This window comes from Hypomesus nipponensis, chromosome 7, assembly GCF_054491055.1.
Source record: "Hypomesus nipponensis isolate SF chromosome 7, ASM5449105v1, whole genome shotgun sequence".
In the NCBI taxonomy this organism is placed as follows: Eukaryota; Metazoa; Chordata; class Actinopteri; order Osmeriformes; family Osmeridae; genus Hypomesus; species Hypomesus nipponensis.
Window position 1 is genome coordinate 6,811,807 of NC_140367.1, and position 19,547 is coordinate 6,831,353.

Sequence of the window (19,547 nt, forward strand, 5' to 3'; positions counted from 1 at the left end):
ATACAGCATGACTGAGTACTAAGATATTTAGAATTTTTGTAAAGCAGGAAAAAAGGCAAATGACACCGCACATTTTGGGGCCCCTGTGGAGCTCACTAAAATATTAATTCTACGTCTATAAAGAAGCTATTTACTTAAATTATTCAGCGGCCCATAAGAGTAAAGTGATGTTATACAACAACCAATGAAGACACAGCTAGGAGAGAGGGAGAAAGAAGAAACTGCATAGAAGGAGTAAGAGAGTCAGAGGAAGAGGTAGAGACAGAAAAAGACAGAAAGAAAGAGAGATACTGGAGAGAAAGATAAAAGCGGCAGAGAGAAAGAGAGACGGAACGAGAGGTAGAGAAAGGAAAAGCAAATAGGGAATCAGAGAGACAATGACTCACTCTCACCTGTAATCTCAGAGGAACAGTGCTCTGGCCCTGAGATAGAGAGCTAGTCTATAAAAAGACTTCACGGTATCAGAGACTGCCAGACAAACTAAGCTCTGAAGCTAACAGACAGACCCATACATAAAGCTGCCTACATCTGGATAAACTACAAACATTGCTCATCATCTGCCAACTTTTTCATGAAACTAAACTTTGGGATGCAAAGCATATTAGTAAATTGTAAATCATACAAATGTTGTAAAAAGAGGAGACTCGATATTCTTTACCTGCTGTCGTGGGTGTAGATTTGGGGCGGGGGAGCCACAGGCTGGGTGCTGGCAGGGCTCTGGTGAGTCATGGGGCTGGGCTGGGTGACCATGGGGCTGGGCTGGCTGGGTGGTTGGCTGGCCTCCGTCACAGCAGGGCTGGGCTGGGAGGCTCCAGGGCTGGGCTGGGTCTGGGGGCTATGCTGCTGGGTCAAGGGGCTCTGTTTCTCTGAGTTGGGGGCCGAGGGAGGGCTACTAACATCTGAGACACACAGAGGTACAGGAAGTCACACACAGAAAGGAGTGTTAGATTCAAACATGCACACATAAACACACACCCACACACACCTATACAAACCATGGTAAAAGCTAGACTAGAAAAACACTCGCTCCCTCCAAGTATTGTACAAGCACTCCCTGTAGCAAGAACACACACAGCGCTCAAAATGCCATACATAAGTATGCTGCCAGCCACAAACATTAGAGGCCAGATCTCCATAACCTAATCAGACATGGTCCTCTCAAATACACATCCAGAACTAGTTAATGGAAATGTACCCTCATAAGGGAACATACATGCTAAACCTCCCTCTCCCCCCAACAGCATGTGTGTGACACCCTCACAACACTGTCCGAATCTCTACGATCTCTGTTCATCTGAGATTGAGTCTCCGCAGCTGTGCTGGTGTCGGCGTGTTCCCGTCTCACCTTCCTGTGGGATGATCTTCAGAGTGACGCTGAGGCCCGCGTCCTTGATCAGCTTGACGATGTCAGCGTGCGGCATGTTGACGATGGACTGGCTGTTGACGGCCAGGATGCGGTCGCCCACCTTCAGCTTGGCGCAGCGGTCCGCCGGACTGCCCTCGATGATGCGTCCAATCTTGTGTGGCACGGCTGGGAGTTCGACGCAGACACACACACACACACACACACACACACACACAGAGGTTACCGTGTGTCTGAGATCGGACAGAGCTGACTGGCTGCTCTTCCTTTTCCTCTGGATTGGCCTCTCCCTCTCGCTCTCTCTGCCCGTCCTGGGGCTGACGTAAGCAGGGGAGCTTTTTGCAGGAGCACGAGAGAGTCCAAAGCACGCCACAGCTAACATCTGACTGACTAACATAAGAGCCCATTCATAATTGAGATAGGGTAGTGTTAAGGAGAGAGAGACGATCCATTTTTCATTAAGTCCTGACCTCTTCCTCCGGCCAATCCTAGACAAATCGCTCTCTCTCTCATCCCCACTTACAGCTATTAAAAGGAAGCTGTGGAGCTGCACTTCACGCATGACCCAAGAGGATTCACGCCTGCCACTTTCCTACTGTGCTCCATGAGAATAAGGAAGAGTCCCACGATAACCTCAACAACCTCCCCGAAACGAAACGCAGGAAAGGGAGAGAGGGGAGGCTGGCAGGTGCTGAGGGATGGATGGATGAAGGGAGAGGAGGGGGGGGGAAGCACTCACCGACCGCAGACGGAGTCTCGGGCCTGTTGAGCGAGCTGATGATCACAAATCCGAATCCCTCGCTCTCCTTGCGGTGGATGATGACATCACTGGGCTGCGTGTTGGGCGCCATGCCGCCCTCCGAGGGGGCGTTCCCGGTGCTGGCGTTGGGAGGGGCAAGGCCAGCGTTGTTGGGGTAGGTCCCCGAGGTGAAGTCGCTGCGAGGGGAGCTGTGCTGCGTGGAGATGGAGCCGGGGCTGCGGCCGTTCTCTGGACAGCTCTCACCTGCAGGGGGCGACGGAGAGATGAGGAGGCTCCACGGCAGCACAACTCTTATCAATGGACAAAGACTGGCCCTGTCTTCCTGGAAGGACGAGGGTCTCTCAATGCTATTCCACTACTGAGGAGTTCACATGGGCAAGTAGCTGACAATCACAGATACAAATAAGTCATGACGCAAAACCCGTCGCAGTTGAAAGGCGACATTGCGGTCGGGTCGAAAACACAGCCTACTCCGAGACTAAGTGCTCGTGATAATGAAAAAAATCAACCCAAACAAAGACGCACATTACGGGTTAGAGAGAACAAACGTGTAATTTTCCTGCATAACTTGTCTCGGTGTGTGATCAAGGTTAAAAGTCGACAAGGAGAGCAGGGGAGAGAGAGAGAGACAGGGAGAGACGGAGGAGAGAAAGGGAGGAAGGCAAAGTCTGACACCTCACAAAGTCTTCCCAGGAATCAAACGCCACGGATAAAAGGCGGGGGCCACAGACGATGGGATGAGTCAGACAGCGCCCGCCTTTCATGCCAGGATGAGGCGGGAGGGAGGGAGGCAGGGAGAAGAGATGGAGGGAAGATAGGGGGGATAGGGAGAGCGAGGAGAGATAGAGGTAGGATAGGAGAGAGGGAGTGAGTGAGGGAGGCGAGGAGGGATGAGGGGAGGGATGGAGGAGAGGAGGGATGATGGGAGGGAGGAGAGATAGAGGAGAGGAGAGATGGAGGAGAGGAGGGACGATGAGAAGGAAGTAGGGTATCTAGGTAGGGAGAAGAGGAGGGATGATGTGAGGGAAGAGAAGCACTTTGGGAGCTCTGCTCCTCTTCCCAGACTCACAGGCAGACAGGCCACAAGCTGGGATGAGGGGTCTGACAGAGAAAAATGTCTGTGTGGAAAGGGTTTGTGCGTATTGTACGCGTGTGGTGTGTAGTGCGTGTGTGCTACATCACTCAGAACAAGTATGAATCCTTCAGTTGTCAAACCACAGGACAGTCACACAGACTACAAGCAGACAGAGGCAGGAGAGAGGAAGGATGGAGGAAGGAGAGAGCACAAGGGATGGATATAGAAAATAGGCTAATGAGAAAATAAGGGGAACTTGGAGCGGAAAAAAGATAACAGTGCACTACTAAATACCCCTACATATTCAACTCTCTCGGCACCAGAGAATGCTAGATTACTGACTAACTGACATGCACACACGCATATGCACATACCCACAGACAAACAGACTGACCTGGCGCTTGTAGTCTCCTCCGGATGGTGAGGTTGACCTGGCCGTTGCGGGCTGCTCCGTGCATCATGTCGATGACGTAGCGATGCGGCTTCCCCGCCACGGGGATCCCGTCGACGAAGATCAGCTCGTCTCCCGGTCGCAGGCGCCCGTCACGGTCCGCTGGACTCTTCTCGATGATTGCCCCAATCAGGATCTGAAAGCCACAGGGGTCAAAGGTCAATAGGGTTGAGAGGTCCAAACCCTGGATTGGGTGTTTGATGCTGTGTACTAGGGTACCATATAAACATGTGAGAGAGTTATTATTCGGTTAATATACAAAAGGACTTCATGCAGATTATGTGTGTGCTGAACACAGTGGTTGTTATTAGTATTGTGGTGGAGCATTAGCTTCCTCTGCAGACAGTGGCCAACACACATCTGCCAGGGATGTCATTCTCTCAGTCAGGCAAGGTAAGAGGGGGGTTAGGTGTTGGTGTAGTGGGTTAGAGAAGTAGAAATGACAGGGTTCCACGCCCATCCCATACGAGCCTTCTCACGCGTGTCCGGACTCACAGGCTGCCCTGCCTCATCCCCCCCCAGGATACGGAAGCCAAAACCGGACTTCTGCCTGCGCAGGTGGACCTCCACCTCCTGGTACTCAGCACCTGGGGGGGGGGCATGACACACACACACACATATTACTCTTACACGATGCACTCTCTGCTGATTTCTGCTCTGTTCCCTTCTGTTGAGTTTCTGTCCTTCAATGCTATGCTCAAAAGGTAAATCCATGAAAGGTTCTCCTGGGGAGGGTGCCCTTACCTGGGACGTCCCCTGGGAAGAGAGTCCGTGGTTGGCCAGGTTCTGGATAGGGGGAAGGGATTGAGGAAACACCCTTAAACAATAATAATAGTAAACCTAGCACACACACACACCTCCACGTGCATAAGCACACACACACACACATTCACGTGCATAAGCACACACACAGAAACACACACACTTACAGTAAAGACTGTGTCAGGATTGTGAGCAAGATAAAACCCTCGTCTCAGCAGTACGTCTAAGCGGAGTTCTCACATCATCCATTATCAGGGCCAGAAGTGCTTACCGGGTGTAATAGACCCATCTTTTTATTTACAGTACGCAGGGGGTAACAGACACTCATCTGCAATCAAAGAGGTTCACTGATTCACTGAAAACCCATGATTTGTAGCATAGTGATAATCATTAGCCAGTAAAACCTTTCCTATTAAAGGATTAAATGGACTGGAACAGTGTCTGTATAGTAAATGAGGAGTAGGTTTTATTTGGAACTACTGTAACCACTGTGAGGAGTGTCCCTTGGGGCTCAGAGATGAGAGAAAATAAAACACAAAATGTTACATGCAGTGCAGGAAGGCTGACCTTTTTTTTTTTTTTACCACAGAACCCATACAGCCTTTCAGTTAATTTTTTGATTTGATTAATTATGTAGAAGAAATTCCTCAAACTCTTAAATATGTCACTTCTTCATCCAGCTTTCTCACATGCAATGAATCTTTTTTTTTTTCTGAGTTTTTTTTAATCAGTTTAATCGGGTGACTATTCTATCTGAGCTACATTCTACATCTGCGCTGAGAAGGTTCCGGAGACTGATCAGAGTTCATCAAGGTCACCACCCTACCAAAACAAAGTGGGTAGAGTCAAACATAGCCTTCCTCACAGTGTGTACCCCTCCTGAACCCAGGAACCCTGAGTGTCTGGTTGAGTGGACGATTAGCCGCTGAACGAGGGTATGGTGTCAACATGAAATGCTACACTGAACACTGAGATTCAGAGAGAGTGAGAGGGGGGGGGGGAGAGAGAGACAGAGCGAGAGAGATATAGAGAGAGAGAGAGGGAGAGAGAGACAGAGGGGGGGAGAGAGAGAGAGAGAGAGAGAGAGAGAGAGAGAGAGAGAGAGAGAGAGAGAGAGCAAAAGCGAGTGAGGGACAGAAGGAGAAAGACAGTGAAAGGGAAAGAGACTCAGAGTAAGAGAGAGAAAGGGAGAAAGGAAGAGAGGGAGAGAGAGAAGGAAAACGGAAGATAGAGAGGGAGGGACAGAGAGAAAGCAAGAGAAGAGAGAGATGAAGAGAGAGAGAGAGAGAGAGAGAGAGAGGCTTTGATAGGGATCTTTCCTGACAGCCCTGTCCTCTTTGATAAAGGTTGCCTTACATAAGTGCAGTGCACACATCTCCTAACCTCCTGTGTGAGTCTTCAGTATACACCAGGCCCACTGACAGAGACCCTACCAGAGCCAGGCAGAGCAAGGACCGTCAGCCTGTAAACCAGCTACACCACCTCCATGTCAAGCCCAAACCATCTACCCCCTAGCAGGGACTACTGTGGCAGTGACACTGTCACGCTGAGTTAACGACACATCATGAGTCACACATCACCTCCGACACTCAACAAGCTGTCTGAACATTTTAAAGGTGTCCTCACACACCTGCTCGAGGACCACATGACCTTCGGTAATAAACGTGAGTACATACTATTTTGGATCAGCCAAACCTTTCAGTTCCAAAGGCCTAGATTTAGCTACACAAACAAGAACTCTCCTCAAGGTAAATGTTTCAGTACAGTACTGTATAGCAGGATGGGTCTCGGTCCAAGAAACTGTTAACATGTCTGGACGCGTCCATATATCACAGTGCAAGTGCTACAGTTGTCACACAGGCCATGATACAATAGCACCAACACATTCTAACTGCCTCAGAGGCTGATATCCTAACTGAGATATTTATGAATTGATTCTACATTTCTCATGACTACATTTATGAGGAGTGTTAGCTGGTGTGACATCACCAGTGAGCAGAGATCCCTTCTGCCACTCCACAACCTCTCTTCTGCTAGGAGATTGGGCCCACGTTCAAACATGTTGACACAGATTTATCTGTGATATCCTCTTAAACCATCCTTATACAAGATAATATTCTGATAAACAGATGGAAGTACGAACGTACTAATCAGCTGCTCTGCAACGCGGCCCACAACATCTCCTAGGATGTTGAACACAGCCGAGAGGAGCAATTATGATTGTGGCTTTTTGTGGCTCGTTGTGATTTAGGAGAAGTGCTTCTATGTAGAAGAGATTTAGATGGTGTGTATGCGGTGGGAGGAATGTGCGTGCATGCTTTCTTGTGTACACTGGTGTGTCTTTGGTGTGTGTTTGTATCTTCATTGCTGCACCTGTGTAGAGGAAACACACCTTCTGTCGCCCAGACACCCAGCCGGGGAAATAGCAGTGTTGTGGTACAGTACTTACGCCTACTCTCATAGATAGCCCTGGACTTCTCATAGAGGTCATAGGGGTCGGGCTTGGGCAGGCCGAAGGCCTCGGCTGAGTCTGGCACTGAGGCCCTGTGCAGGTGGTGGTTTGGGAAGGGGGCGCTGAGGGGGACAACAGGGGCAGACAGGCTGGTCTGGGGACTGCCCTGGCCCTGCTGGATGTCCCACTGCTCCAGCACCTGCAAACACATCATCATGGTTCAGTCACCGTCACCCTGCCCTCCCCAGCCCTGGTCCGCCCAGCCCTAACCTACCCCGCCCTGCCCCAGGATACCCTACCCTACCCTACCCTCCTACTCCCCAATGAGGAAAGAGGACACTGGAGGGGGCGGTATCTCAGTCCTGAAACCTTAGCGCTGGAGAGTACCCACAGGAGAGAGGGGACAGGGGTTAGGGAGTTATTAGAGGCCACAGCACTTGCCATCTCTTGTTGGCCTGATATGAGTGCACTGTGCAGCTAAACCACAACGCCGGCTTAATTAAAAACAAAAACAAAGATGAAGGAGAGGAGAAATAAAGAAAAAAACTGAAAGCAAGATGCCAGGGCTTATTAGAGCAGGTCTGGGCAGCTGAGCGTACCAATTATGCAACACAAGCACAACACCTCTGGGCTTCTGCAGGGTGAGGTGGAGGGAGGGAGGAGAGAGGGAGGGAGGATGGGAGGGAGGGAGGGAGCAAGGAGGGTAAGGGAGGGAGGGATGGAAAGAGGAGGGGGAGGGAGGATTGGGGGGAGAGGGAGAGATGGATGGAGGGAGGACCGATGGAAGGAGTGGAAGGGATAAGGGGAGAAGGGATGGGATGCAGGGAGGGATGGAGGCGAGAGGGAGGGAGGGGGAGAGTTTGAGGAAACAGATTTGAGATGTCAGTGTGTCTCAGCCATTGGCCCCGGGCTTCTCTGGCAGGAACTTTAGTGGCTGCTTGAGGGACATGGCCAGAGTAGGACCTCAATCACACAACACTCAGAGCTCTCCTCCAGTCTTTCAGATGAGCCTGAGTGTTCTAAGAATAGAGGAGAGTTTTTCTCTGTGTGTGTGTGTGTGTGTGTGTGAGCCTGTGTGTGTGTGTTTAATCTTTTTGAGGGCTTCTTGACAAAACACAGTCTTGTCCTCAGTGACATTGTGAAAGAGCCAAACTAGCGTCAAAAGAGACTGAATTACACTGAGACCACAAGCCACTAGGTCCTTTAGTTAATTCATTTACTCGTGTATACAAGCCGTGGACTCATCTGGGTCGGCATCAAACCTAACAATTCATAAAGCATCCTTCTGTCAGTGTTTTTGAGAATTGGAGAAGGGCCATAGGCAGTTTTGAAGACACCAGAGCTTTCTCGCTAAGTCAAAATGTCAGCCTTCGTGCACAGCCAATGAGAGTGTTGTGTGGCTCAGACCACAGTGTTGAGCTGACAGAGAAGATGGCCCTCTGAAGAGTTGGGATGAGTGGCAGTGTAAAGGACACGGCCATTAGAGCAGCTGCTGTCCAGCCCCCACCTGGACAGCTGAACCCTCTGAAATTAAGAAGGCCTTCAAGAGATGCCCCGCATTTGTTTAGTTTAAGCGACCGGGCAGATGTTTCCACAGAGAGGCAATACAGACGGCAATACAGATGGAAGGGAAGTCATGTATTAAAGTCAACCCTCTGCCTCTTTTTTGCCCCTTCTCCAAATCTGTTGCTGATCTGAGAACATGTCTGCCCATGAAGTTTGATTGATGGAGACCTGGCTAACTGTAGGACCAAACTAAAGCACTATCATACACTATTTCTCCCTCTCCTTTTCTCTCTCTCCCATTTCGCCCAATTGCTGCCAAGCGCTAGGGTTTCAGTGAAGGTTTAATTAGGTCATTACTGTCAGGAACAACTCTGTTGCTGCAAAAATGAAACATATTTGAAAGGAAGAGAGTTGAAAACTGTAGTGATAACACAGTAAGTTGACAGACATTTTATGAGGCCTTAGTTGACTGAGTTCATATCTGTAGAGACATTTTTGGCTTTTGGGGGAGAGAGATAGAGATAAAGATAGAGATAGAGATAAAGAGAGAGACAGAGAGAAAGAGAGAGAGAGAGAAAGAGAGAGAGAGAGAGGCTTCAACAGCCATGTTGCTGCCTATTCTCTGGAAGGGCAAAGTCCCCATTAATTAGCTAGACTGCGATATCCTGCAGCTAGGGAACGGGGAGGATGAACAATGAAGGACATCCATGAGAGAGAGGAAAGAGTTACTGGGGACTGAGAGCCCTCAGAGGCAGTGTCCTGTGAGAGCTTCAGGGAGTGTGTTATGATCTGGCTCTGAAGGAATAAGGATGAGATGGTGTTTGCTGGAGGTCCAAGGGGGCCGAAAGATGAATTGGCATGGAATAGGAGTCAGACATCAGACACCCAGTCACACACACACATGCACACACACACACACACACGCACACACATTATGCACACTCGCAAACACACACACACACACACACACACACTCAGGTGGATAGTGTTTACTAAATCTTGTGAGTAAGCAGGTTCTGTGTGCTCGTATGAGACCTCTGTGTGACTAGAGACCACCTCCCCAACATATCATCCTCTCATTCAGGGACTTCACCTTTAGGGGCGATAACCCCCTCCACAGATTAGAAGACACCCTTCTGACAGGCTTGCCATTGGAAGCTTAAGCATTCAAGGGAAAACTAAAATGTAGGTTATTAAGAGAAGCAGCATTGAGGTAAATGAAAGGATGAATAAATGAGTTGGTATTTCTTAGTATGTCTAGCAAAAACTCTTCTCTCACTCCCTCTCCACTGACGAGTTATCAAAAATGGAGGAGCTGAGAGAAGGATGGTGCCATTCCACTGGTCATAGATCTAGGATTACTAGAACCGCATTGGTTAAGCGCAGTTATACTGCCGTTCTTGTAGACAACTGTAAACTGTCACTGACAGTCTGTTGGATGGAGGTCAGTCTGGTTTGCAGTGAGACGGTTCTAGTAATTCTTCATCTACGAGTGGGAAGCTTGACCATTTCCTGATCATGTGACTGAGAGGAATGGGTCATAAGTCGATGTTGGGTTAAAAATGCAACATAATTGGCATGGCACAAAACATAATCCTCATAGTTAATGGAGGAGAGGGAGGGAAGGGGTTGAGTTAAGGGGGGTAGAGCAGTCAATCTTGCACGCTGGAACAGCAGTTGAGCAAGTTTTACAATAATAAAACAAGAGTTATAGTCATACAGAGAAGCTCGGACACATACGCACACTGCAGCCACTGGCAACTAAATGAGGTGTTAGGTTAAGATGGTTAAAGAAGACCAAAGAGGGGAGAGCTGAGGTTTAGAACGACTGCATGTTACCTGTTTAGGGGTCTTCCAGGGAGAATAGTGACCTGCAATGGTGAGAAAACAACAAAGGTTTAGGCCCAGAGAGCTGCTGCAGCCCGTAGTGCAGAAATGAGATGTTTACAAGAATGTTCCGGAGCTGAGTCAAGAGGGGAAGGTAGACGGGGAAAGCTCAGAGTAAAAGCAGAGAGAAGACTACAACTTAGTGTGTAGTTGGAGGGTAAACGCAGAGAAGGGAAGAACATGACATCTCAAAAGTTCAAATTGAGGACAGCTTTTGTAGTGCTAGTTCATCGTAGATTGGCAAGACTACAATGAAGGGGGGTCCTGGACACAAACAGGTAAAAACAAGTAAATATTTTGGTCCAACAGTATTATGTTACCTACAGAGGTGAAACGTTTAAGACATTCTCTCCAGTGTATTGGATATATTAGTTTTGGGCTGTACTTGCCAATGTACTCCAGTACTCAGGGGTGCTGTAGGAATGAATGGTGGGGTTCTCAGCAGTTTGATGGTAGGACTGTACACCCACACACCCCTGGGATATGTATCCATTTCTACAGTAAATATTTCAAACACTTTTTACACTGTATCAAACTAGCAACACCCACTATGGCAAGACCAGAGGCACTTCTTGAATCTGGAGAGCGTGTGTGTGTGTCTCTGTGTGTGTGTATGATGATTTGGCCTGCGGGTATCTTTAGTGTATCGTCTGTGGGAGAGAGAACAGGTCCTGTGTGTTTTTCTCCAGGACTACAATGGTAGGGAGGCGTTTTCGGTTAGAACGTGTCTCAGAAAGCCGGTCTCTGAATGCTATCCAGTCAACAATGGGGCATGCATTCCCCTGTACCCTTTAAAAAAAATCCTTGATCACCATTTTATGACTTTTCAAAAAGCCCAAAAACACATTTTACTGAAGCTGCACCATTCCCTTCCAGTGGCATTCTACCAGCACAGCATAATGGGATGAGTGGAGTAGTCATACTGCCAGAGTGAAAAGCAAAGCAGACTAATATCTATGTGTCTGACATCAAAAGCACACACAAACACAAACCATATCCTGTGTCCTCCTGATGCAATTCAGGCTCTTCCTGTCTTTCAACTGTTGACATGGACACCCCCCTGGAACAATGAGTGTATGCAAATTGCTGGGATTGAATGGACGGGTGGCTGCACATGTTAAGTGTGCCAGGGTTTTCAGCTCTGTAAGGCAATCACAAAGTAATTGCGGCCTCCATTGCACATGGTAAAAGAAAGAAATAGGAAAAAAACAACATGAAAAAAAAAAAAAAAAAGGTAAAGACGAGTAGGAGACGGAATGTTTTTAAATGATTCAATCTTTTTTTGTGAGTCATCACCCAAAGTGAGGCTTTTTCCTATAAGCCTAGCTCATGTAACAGAAGGTGTTTTAAAGACGTGGAAATAACGACAGCTTGTCATACTTATCAGCCTTGGACATCCTAATGAATCCATGTGGCTGTTCCATCAGTGGTGCACAAAAGAACAAGATGATAGAATACAGATTATACAGGTTCACAGACTCGAACGAGAGAAGAAGAGAGAAAGAACAGCTTTCTGGTCAAAACATTTGACAAAGATCAATGAGCGCTTTTTATGCTGAAAACCAACCAGGCCTAAATGAAAGAGAGACCCTTATAAGTCCAAATGGAATACAGTTTTAGTATATATATTTTTTTTACACTAGATCAGCAATAGGGCAACAATGTGCACTACTGACAGAGGTAACACTGGAGCTAAATCCACCTAAGAGAAGGAGGGCAAAGACAGAGAGAAAGAGAGAGTGAGAGAGAGAGACAGATAAAAGGAGAGATAAGGAGAAAAAGAGCGGTGTGACCAAGGACAGGCTATTCTCACAGTCTCTCTGTCTTGTCACTGGAACCGGTGTGGTGTAAAATAGTGTGGAGCTGTCCATTGTACTGAAAGTCCTATCCTGTACGGAAGCTTACATGTTTCCAGCACCAGTCAGTTCAGCAACACATAATGTACTACGGAGACCAAGCCTGGTTCACTGAGGATCTAGGTCACACACAGCCATCATACACAGTATACATGACAGCTTATAACACTGATAATGAGGCCAGATCATGACACCTGTGGCCAGATCTGCCACTGAAGCAACCTGGCTAACGTCCTGTAATGTAATACAAACCCTAGCAGGTCTGTGTTTGTCAGGGTCGTGTCACAACCACTTTTTTAACATATCCACAAGATTGAAAGAATATATACTTTTTTTCCTATTAAATTTGTAATATTACATTCTTCTTCTTATCCCTTAAGTTCCCTTCCAGAATAGAGGTGTCGTGTGATTGGCTCATTCAAGACAGGTAGTGAGGGACATCGCATGGGGTTCTGGTTCTACAGGCAGTCAATTATAGTGTTCTAAATCTGACTGGGCTGTGGTTCCCATGGCAACCCCTGCTTTTTAAAAAGTGTTTGCCCTGGTCCTTTACTCCATATTAGGGGACTCCATAGGGATATTACTCCAGGAGGGTTGTACTGTCTGCATGTACTATGTATAACAAATGGACTTTAAACTAATGGAAAAGTAGTGAATGAGTGTTGTATCTGGGCTGGGAGTGATGTCAATTCTCTATATACATTAAGCCAGAGCATCTGGAAAAGTGCAGTTTAATTCCATCTATTATCATTACTCCCGAATGGCTCTTTTAGCTGCCACTGTGACACTCTTTGTGTGACAGATTCAGACTACACAGTATGTAGACATCCTGTAATGAAAGACACAAACTCAATTTAATACCAGTCTACATACACACATTCCCAAGCATACACACAAAAACACAGCCTGCGCTCTGCCTAAGAGCACTATAATATCACACCACCAGCCTAACTGCCGGCCATTTCATTATTGAAATGAGATTTGGATAACACAATGATTTAATGGAGGTGCTCACATCTTTCATCACTTGAATACTCAGCCCTGACGACAGGAGGCTGCTTTGTACAACCTCAGGTACATGAAAGTGATTACAATGGCGACTGATTCCATGTCCTTCTCGTGTGAGAGCTTAGCATCCCAGCAGGTCTCCGTGCTGAGGGGCAGTCGTTCGCCGCGGGGGGTCCGTGGCACGATAAGGCAGCGTCACAGCGAACCAACGCTGATTCATCCCTGCTGTCTGAACCGGACAAGGTCTCCCATCATCCGAGTTAAAAGGGTGAGGGTCAATGTGCTAATCCAGGTTCACTATCTCCAGTCGTCTCTCCCTCCATCTATCCAGCGCTCACAACTCCCCTGTGGCCCTCTGGCCTGATTTAACCATTTCCTCTCCTGCTGTTGGGGACACGACCTGTCTGTTTACCCACAAGCCCCTTGGCCGTCTCTCCAAGTCTAAACTGATTGGCTATCGATCCCTGGAGGTTGCCGCGGACCTGGTGCTGGCTTGGCTGGGGCCCTCTCGGTGCATGCTGGGTAAAGAGCTGTGAACATGGCTGTCTGCTCAGTGCTCCGCTTGGCAGACTGCCTGATTCAGCTCCTCTCTTACTCCGAGCCAATGAATCACTGTCTGAGCTGGCCCCGGTGCGGTACAATTCCTGGGCTGCTGTGGCGGGGTCCATTGATTCGAACACCTTTCCTTTCTCTTTCTCTCTGCCGGGTAGAGATAGTCATCATTGGTGGGGTCTTGAAAAAAGTCCACATCTTGAAGACTTTTAAGAGGACTCAGGACAGAGTTTGCTGACTCAACTGTAATGAGCAGAGTAGGAGACAGAGATTCATCCACAGCCAGCTATCTGTCTTTGTTGTATATGTGTGTACATGTGTATGTTTTATGCAGTTTGTATATGCAAGTATGCACAGGAAGCCTCCGCTAAGCATCAGGGTGAAGCTGTGTGAGCAAGCTGCACGCTACACTGGCTCCCGCTAAATGGTATATCTCTAGGTGAAACCAAGCTGAAATCCTTCGACGCTAATTAGGCACTGCTGGTCTGGCTATGGAGGTGGCGACATGATGCAGGAAGCTAATGGTGTAGATAGCCTCTAATGAGGATGTCTGCCGCAAAAACGTGCTAATTATCAGTGATGGGAGGCCGAGCACACCGTTTGTTTGGCATAACAGGCTAGGAGTCAGCCGCGTGTCTCAGGGCTGGCTAAATATCATAACTTTATTAGGAGTGTGGTGGTTTCTAAGTGATGGTGGGTAATTGACTGGATGTTCTGATGCTAAGTAGCTCCATCTTTGGTCCATGGAGAGGAGTTTAACTCTGTGCCGCCCCCCTAACTGATACACAAAGCGCTGGCTGGGTGTATATACATTCAGAGATACATGGAGACAGACTGGCACACACACAGGGGCACACACACACACACACACACACAGGGGCACACACAGGGGCACACACACGCACACAGGGGCACCCACACACAGGGGCACACACAAACACACATATATTCACGCCATTAAAAGATGGGTGTTACTTCAAACCATTATACGGATTCCTTTTGAAATCATTCAGACGACACCGCATTTAAAAACAGACACACTGAATTGCAACACTCGACACAAAACACGCAACTTCCATGGAAACTCTACATCACCGTGGAGCGGGCAACTGGTGCCATGACAACCGGGAAGCGGGAGGGAGAACAAAAGAGGAGCGGCAGAAAATCATGAACTCACCACAATCTGTCTCCATCAGCACACTGGTGCTGTCCATCACAATGGCTCTCAGAGAGGCTGCTCCCTCAACCTAACCGACGCCTCCGGTCAGCGCTGACCCTCTGCGCGCGGCCTCGCCGCTCATTTACAATGTCCTCCTCCTGTCGGGGGGGGGGGGGGGGGGGGGGGGGGGGACGTTACCACGGCAACGCCGGCGGTTTTAAGACAACCGCGCTGCGAGGGGGTCCTGACGGGTGAGTGGGTGTCCGGGAGGGATGTAAATGCGCTTTTAATGCAGCGGTGCTGCGCTTCAGGAAAATAAGCCTTCTCTCTGATACCGCCGTCGATTCCTGCAGCATGTGGGCGTGCTGTATCCAAGACAGTACCGTTATTCAACTGTACTGATGGTGGTCAGTGGTGGATCAGTTATTTAACTGGTAAGAGAGAGCTTCACTGGCGACAAAGCAGGGGGTGTTATTGCGCTACGTGACCAGTAGATGGCCACGGAGTGAGTGCTTGGTGAAGGGGCTGTGAGGTGCTAGACCGGAGGCGTCTGTCTGGAGAGCTCTGATGCTTATTAGAGGAGACGCGTGGCAGCGCTACCCACACCACCATCTGGGCGGCATCGTCCCTGAGACGCTGGTGCACGCTAACACGCTAGCACACTCTGACGGAGGGGGTCGAGGCAGAGCGCGCACACAGAGGCGCGGGACGCCCAGGCCCTCGCGCTCGTTCGCGCCGCGCGCGCGTCGGGAACGAGTCAATTTGGCTGGTGCGCTGTGGAGGATGAGGCGTGCCGGAGGGAGGGCTGGTGACATGTGCGCTCACCTCGCGTTGAGTCACTCAGAGAGTGTAGCCGACAGCAGCAGAGGGCACTTGGACTGAGACAAAGCTCTTTTAATTAGGATGTATGGCCAGTGTCCAGTTCCCTGACAGTGGAGCCAAATTGGGCCGCATTAGGAGCTGGAACATCATTTCAATGGAACGGTGACAGTTTTATTAGAGTGTGTAATGGCCTAGCTAAACGCAGCCAGTGCGCCTCCCTGATTGGTTTCTTGGAGGGGGCCCTCTCTTCAGCTCAAGCCCTGGGGTCGAGATTGTGGGGGGATCGAACAATGTAACCCCCCCCCCCTCAAAGCGTGGTGGGGCAGAAGGTGGGAGGGAGGGGGGGAGGGAAGATGAGGTGGAGGGAAAGTGTGAGGGAGCAAAAAGCACACTGGTAAAGCCCAACGTTTCTCCAGGTCTGGAAAAGCATCAGGTGTGCCACACGCCACGTCCCTAAAGTATGACCTGTGTGTCGGCATCTTCAGTCAGTGTGGTGGGGACCTGTGTGTGTGGGGGGCAGGCTGGTGGGGTTGTTAAGCTAGCATCAGCACCCTCAGACATCCCCCCACCCCCCGCTCTGTGCAGTCAGCCATTTGAAGAGCAGGCTGGGTAGGGTCATGTGTTTTGACCTTCACCCCCCTCTTTCTGCCAAGCAAACAGATGCGGCGTTCCGCCCGTGCTTCCTGCCTCGGGATCCTAGCGTGGCACGGCTAAACGGCGTCCCGGTTCAAAGTAATGAGAGTGAATATAAATCAGAGTGCCTCTCCATGGGCCAGTAGGCAGCATTTATATGTTGAAACCCCGCTATGACCTTCTCGCTCCTCCTCTTCCTCCTTCTCGCCCCCTCCCCCTCCACTTCCTCCCCACCGCTGCTCCTCCTCCTCCCACCCCTCCTCCTCTTCCTCCGCCTCCTCCTCCTTCAGAGAGCACAGACGGCGAGTGCGCTGAACACAGTGAGGTGCCTGTACAGATGGGAGTCTCTCCCTTTGAGTATGCCTGTGAGTGTGTGTGTGTTTGTGTGTGTGCATGTGAATAGGTGTGCGTGCCAGCGAGTGTGTGTGAGTAGATGTGTGCGTCTGGGAGTGTCTGAGTGTGTGTGCTCCTCCACAGCACCTCACTATTAGGAGTAAGAGGAACGAACGGATCCTTCTGCTCGTAAACAGAGGGCTGTGGACCCTGTGTGTGGTTGAATAAAACCAGAAATACTGTATGAGGCGGAACAATACATACCACAGCTTCATTAACCTTTCTCTCTAGCTAGAGTGGATTCATTACATTCATCTGTTAATTCCTACTTCCTCTTCTATCACCAGTGGCCAGTCTAAGCTACAGAGCTGAGCTCAAATATTGTTAGTCCTCATTCTGTCTCTTCTGGTACCCTTGAGTTAGCTTGCACTACATTATGGCTGACGGAGTAGTACTGAAAGTGCAAATTCTCTCCAAAAGTATGCTGGAATCAAGCACCCCTAAATAAATGGAACAAAAACAAATCATTGCGTAATGGGATAAGACAATGTCTGCCTCAGTTCACAGTGCAAAGGAAGACAAATCACAGGTAGTGTCTCTGAGTTCAACAGTCAGGGCGGGTCTAATTACTGAGCCTTAGACATTATAGTGATTCCTCCACACTTCATTAGGAAGGCTGGCAAGGGAAGGCTTAAGATCACAGCTGACTCACACACTCCTCATGTCCTGTCATTACTTTAACAACCCTCAGAGAAGAAGAAAGCTCACTTCCTGTTCCTCCTAGAATACAGCCATAGTGACGTCACAATGACAGTAAGGATATGTTTAAAAGGACATGTATATGTAACATATAACATCCCTTTGGGAACAACCACTCCAGAGACATGACAGATAATCAAATATGTGTTGGTGGACTTATGTATCTCCTGCTCCTCACTGGAACCAAGGATCTGAACAAAAGATTGAGAAACCATACACCGGAAAGACGAATACAATGAGAAATCCTGTCAACGTCACTATAGTCTATTTCTGTTGTCCCTCTTACATATTGCTGTCGTAAAAAAAAAAGGCCAGTTGCGCAAATGAAACGAGGAAAGAACCTTGAAAATGACTCAGTGCTTTACCCAGTGAGTACACAGCAGGCCATTTCAATCAATGAATCTTTGTTGAGACGCCAAATAGCACTGCTAAGTATGCACAGCACTCAATCCTCTCGTAAAACTGAATATATAAATACTTTTTTTCCTAGTTAGAGAGCTAAAGTACTGTATGGATGCATGTGAGAGAAGCTGTATGGTTGACCCCTTCTAGAAAACCTGTATGATCGGGTTCTGTGGTCTTTGGACCAAGGACACATACAGACAGACAGGACTAAACAGACTCACCTTGAGAGAAAGAGAGAAACAGAGACTGGTATGTGTGTGAGGGTTAGTATTACACAGCCAGAAACCAAGTGCAGGTAAGACAGACAGACAGGACTAAACAAACTCACCTTGAGAGAAAGAGAGACAGAGACAGGTATGTGTGTGCGGGTTCGTATTAGGGATGGGCATAATTAATCGACAATCGATTGTCGATCATTAAGAATTTCGTCGATGACATTATTTGTTCATCGATAAAACTAATGTGTGTTCCGTTGTGTAGTGTGAGTCTTGAAGGATTTAAACATTTTACCAAACTAAGCCAATGTTTGGCAAACGCCACAAGCCTACTTGTTACCGGCGAGTTTCCATGTATTAGTAAACATGAAGAGGTCACGGCGAAGTGTAGCGTGAGACCATTTTGACTTAACAATTACTTTGTTCACTGCCAACACTGCAAAGCTGAGTATAAATACTCATCCACGACTCAAATGATAAGCTACTTGAAGAACGTACATCCGACCCTGGTTAGTGGCAGTGCATCCTCTCTGTGTTTGCACGGAGGAGCTGCGATGCACAACGAGTTGTGCTTTTTCTATTTTCACTGCATTTTGATATAGCCTATAAATAGTGAATATTAATATAAAAATATGAATGATTAATCGAAAATTGATTATTAATTCTCCCGACGATCGATTAAGACAATTTAATCGAATGCCCATCCCTAGTTAGCATTACACAGCCAGAAACCAAGTGCAGGTAAGACAGACAGAGACAGAGACAGGAAGCAGGAGCCTTACAGAGAAGGAGAGCCAGCAGTTGACTGCCCCCCCCCCCCCCCCAGTCCTCCTTACCTCCTCCGCCCCTCTGCACCACCAGGCAGGTCTCGGCCCCCACAGCACACTCCTTCAGCAGCTCCACCACCTGGGTGTGGGTGAGGCCATGCACTCCCTGCTGGTTGATCTCCACGATCAGGTCGCCCTCGCACAGGCCCGGGCAGCCCTGGGGTTCCAGCACCTGCTTCACCCTCTGGCCCGTGGAGCTGTCTGCGATGGTGAACCCGAATCCCTCCGGCCCCTTCACCATGGTCAGGCTCAGCAGCTCCGCCTGCGTCGCCCCCGACGACGCCATGGAAACGCTGTCCTCGTGCGCGGCGGCGGGCTGGAGCGAGCCGTCCAGGTGAGTGTCGCCCGGGTGGGGGTGCGGGTGGAGCTGCTGCTGCTGCTGCTGGGCCACGGCCATCGGGTCGCCGCCGTGCTCCTGGACGAAGCGCGCCGTCCGGGAGATGTAGTCCATGTAGCTGTCGTAGTTGCTGCGGCCGTTGACCATCAGGGGGCGCTGTTCTATGAGGCCCAGGGGGGAGATGATGGCGCTGTTGATCCCGGGGTCCTCGGGGTCGTAGGGCAGCGGATACCCACGGCACAGGACCAGCGTGACGCTCTGCCCGATGGGCACCGATTGGAAGAGCTTGACCACGTCGGCATGAGTGGTGCCCAGGACGCAGACGTCGTTGATGTACACGATGACATCACCTGAGGGATTGGAAGACGGTCGATGAGACTTGACG

General features: G+C 49.1%; 1 protein-coding gene across 2 annotated transcripts in view; it reads right to left on the reverse strand.

The window, feature by feature from the left end:
• Positions 1-19,547, reverse strand: part of magi2a (membrane associated guanylate kinase, WW and PDZ domain containing 2a) — a 120,450-nt gene that overhangs the window by 7,267 nt on the left and 93,636 nt on the right. Inside the window, exons 11-19 of one of the 2 annotated variants that reach the window (XM_084701117.1) lie at positions 18,835-19,512; positions 10,209-10,240; positions 6,861-7,062; positions 4,394-4,435; positions 4,145-4,236; positions 3,593-3,785; positions 2,103-2,366; positions 1,346-1,531; positions 659-899 (exon numbers count right to left, since the gene is read on the reverse strand). In XM_084701117.1, the coding sequence (XP_084557243.1) occupies positions 659-899; positions 1,346-1,531; positions 2,103-2,366; positions 3,593-3,785; positions 4,145-4,236; positions 4,394-4,435; positions 6,861-7,062; positions 10,209-10,240; positions 18,835-19,512 (1,930 nt within the window). Of the gene's footprint in view, positions 1-658; positions 900-1,345; positions 1,532-2,102; positions 2,367-3,592; positions 3,786-4,120; positions 4,237-4,393; positions 4,436-6,860; positions 7,063-10,208; positions 10,241-18,834; positions 19,513-19,547 lie in introns of both variants that reach the window. The other variant, XM_084701118.1, reaches the window with a different exon arrangement.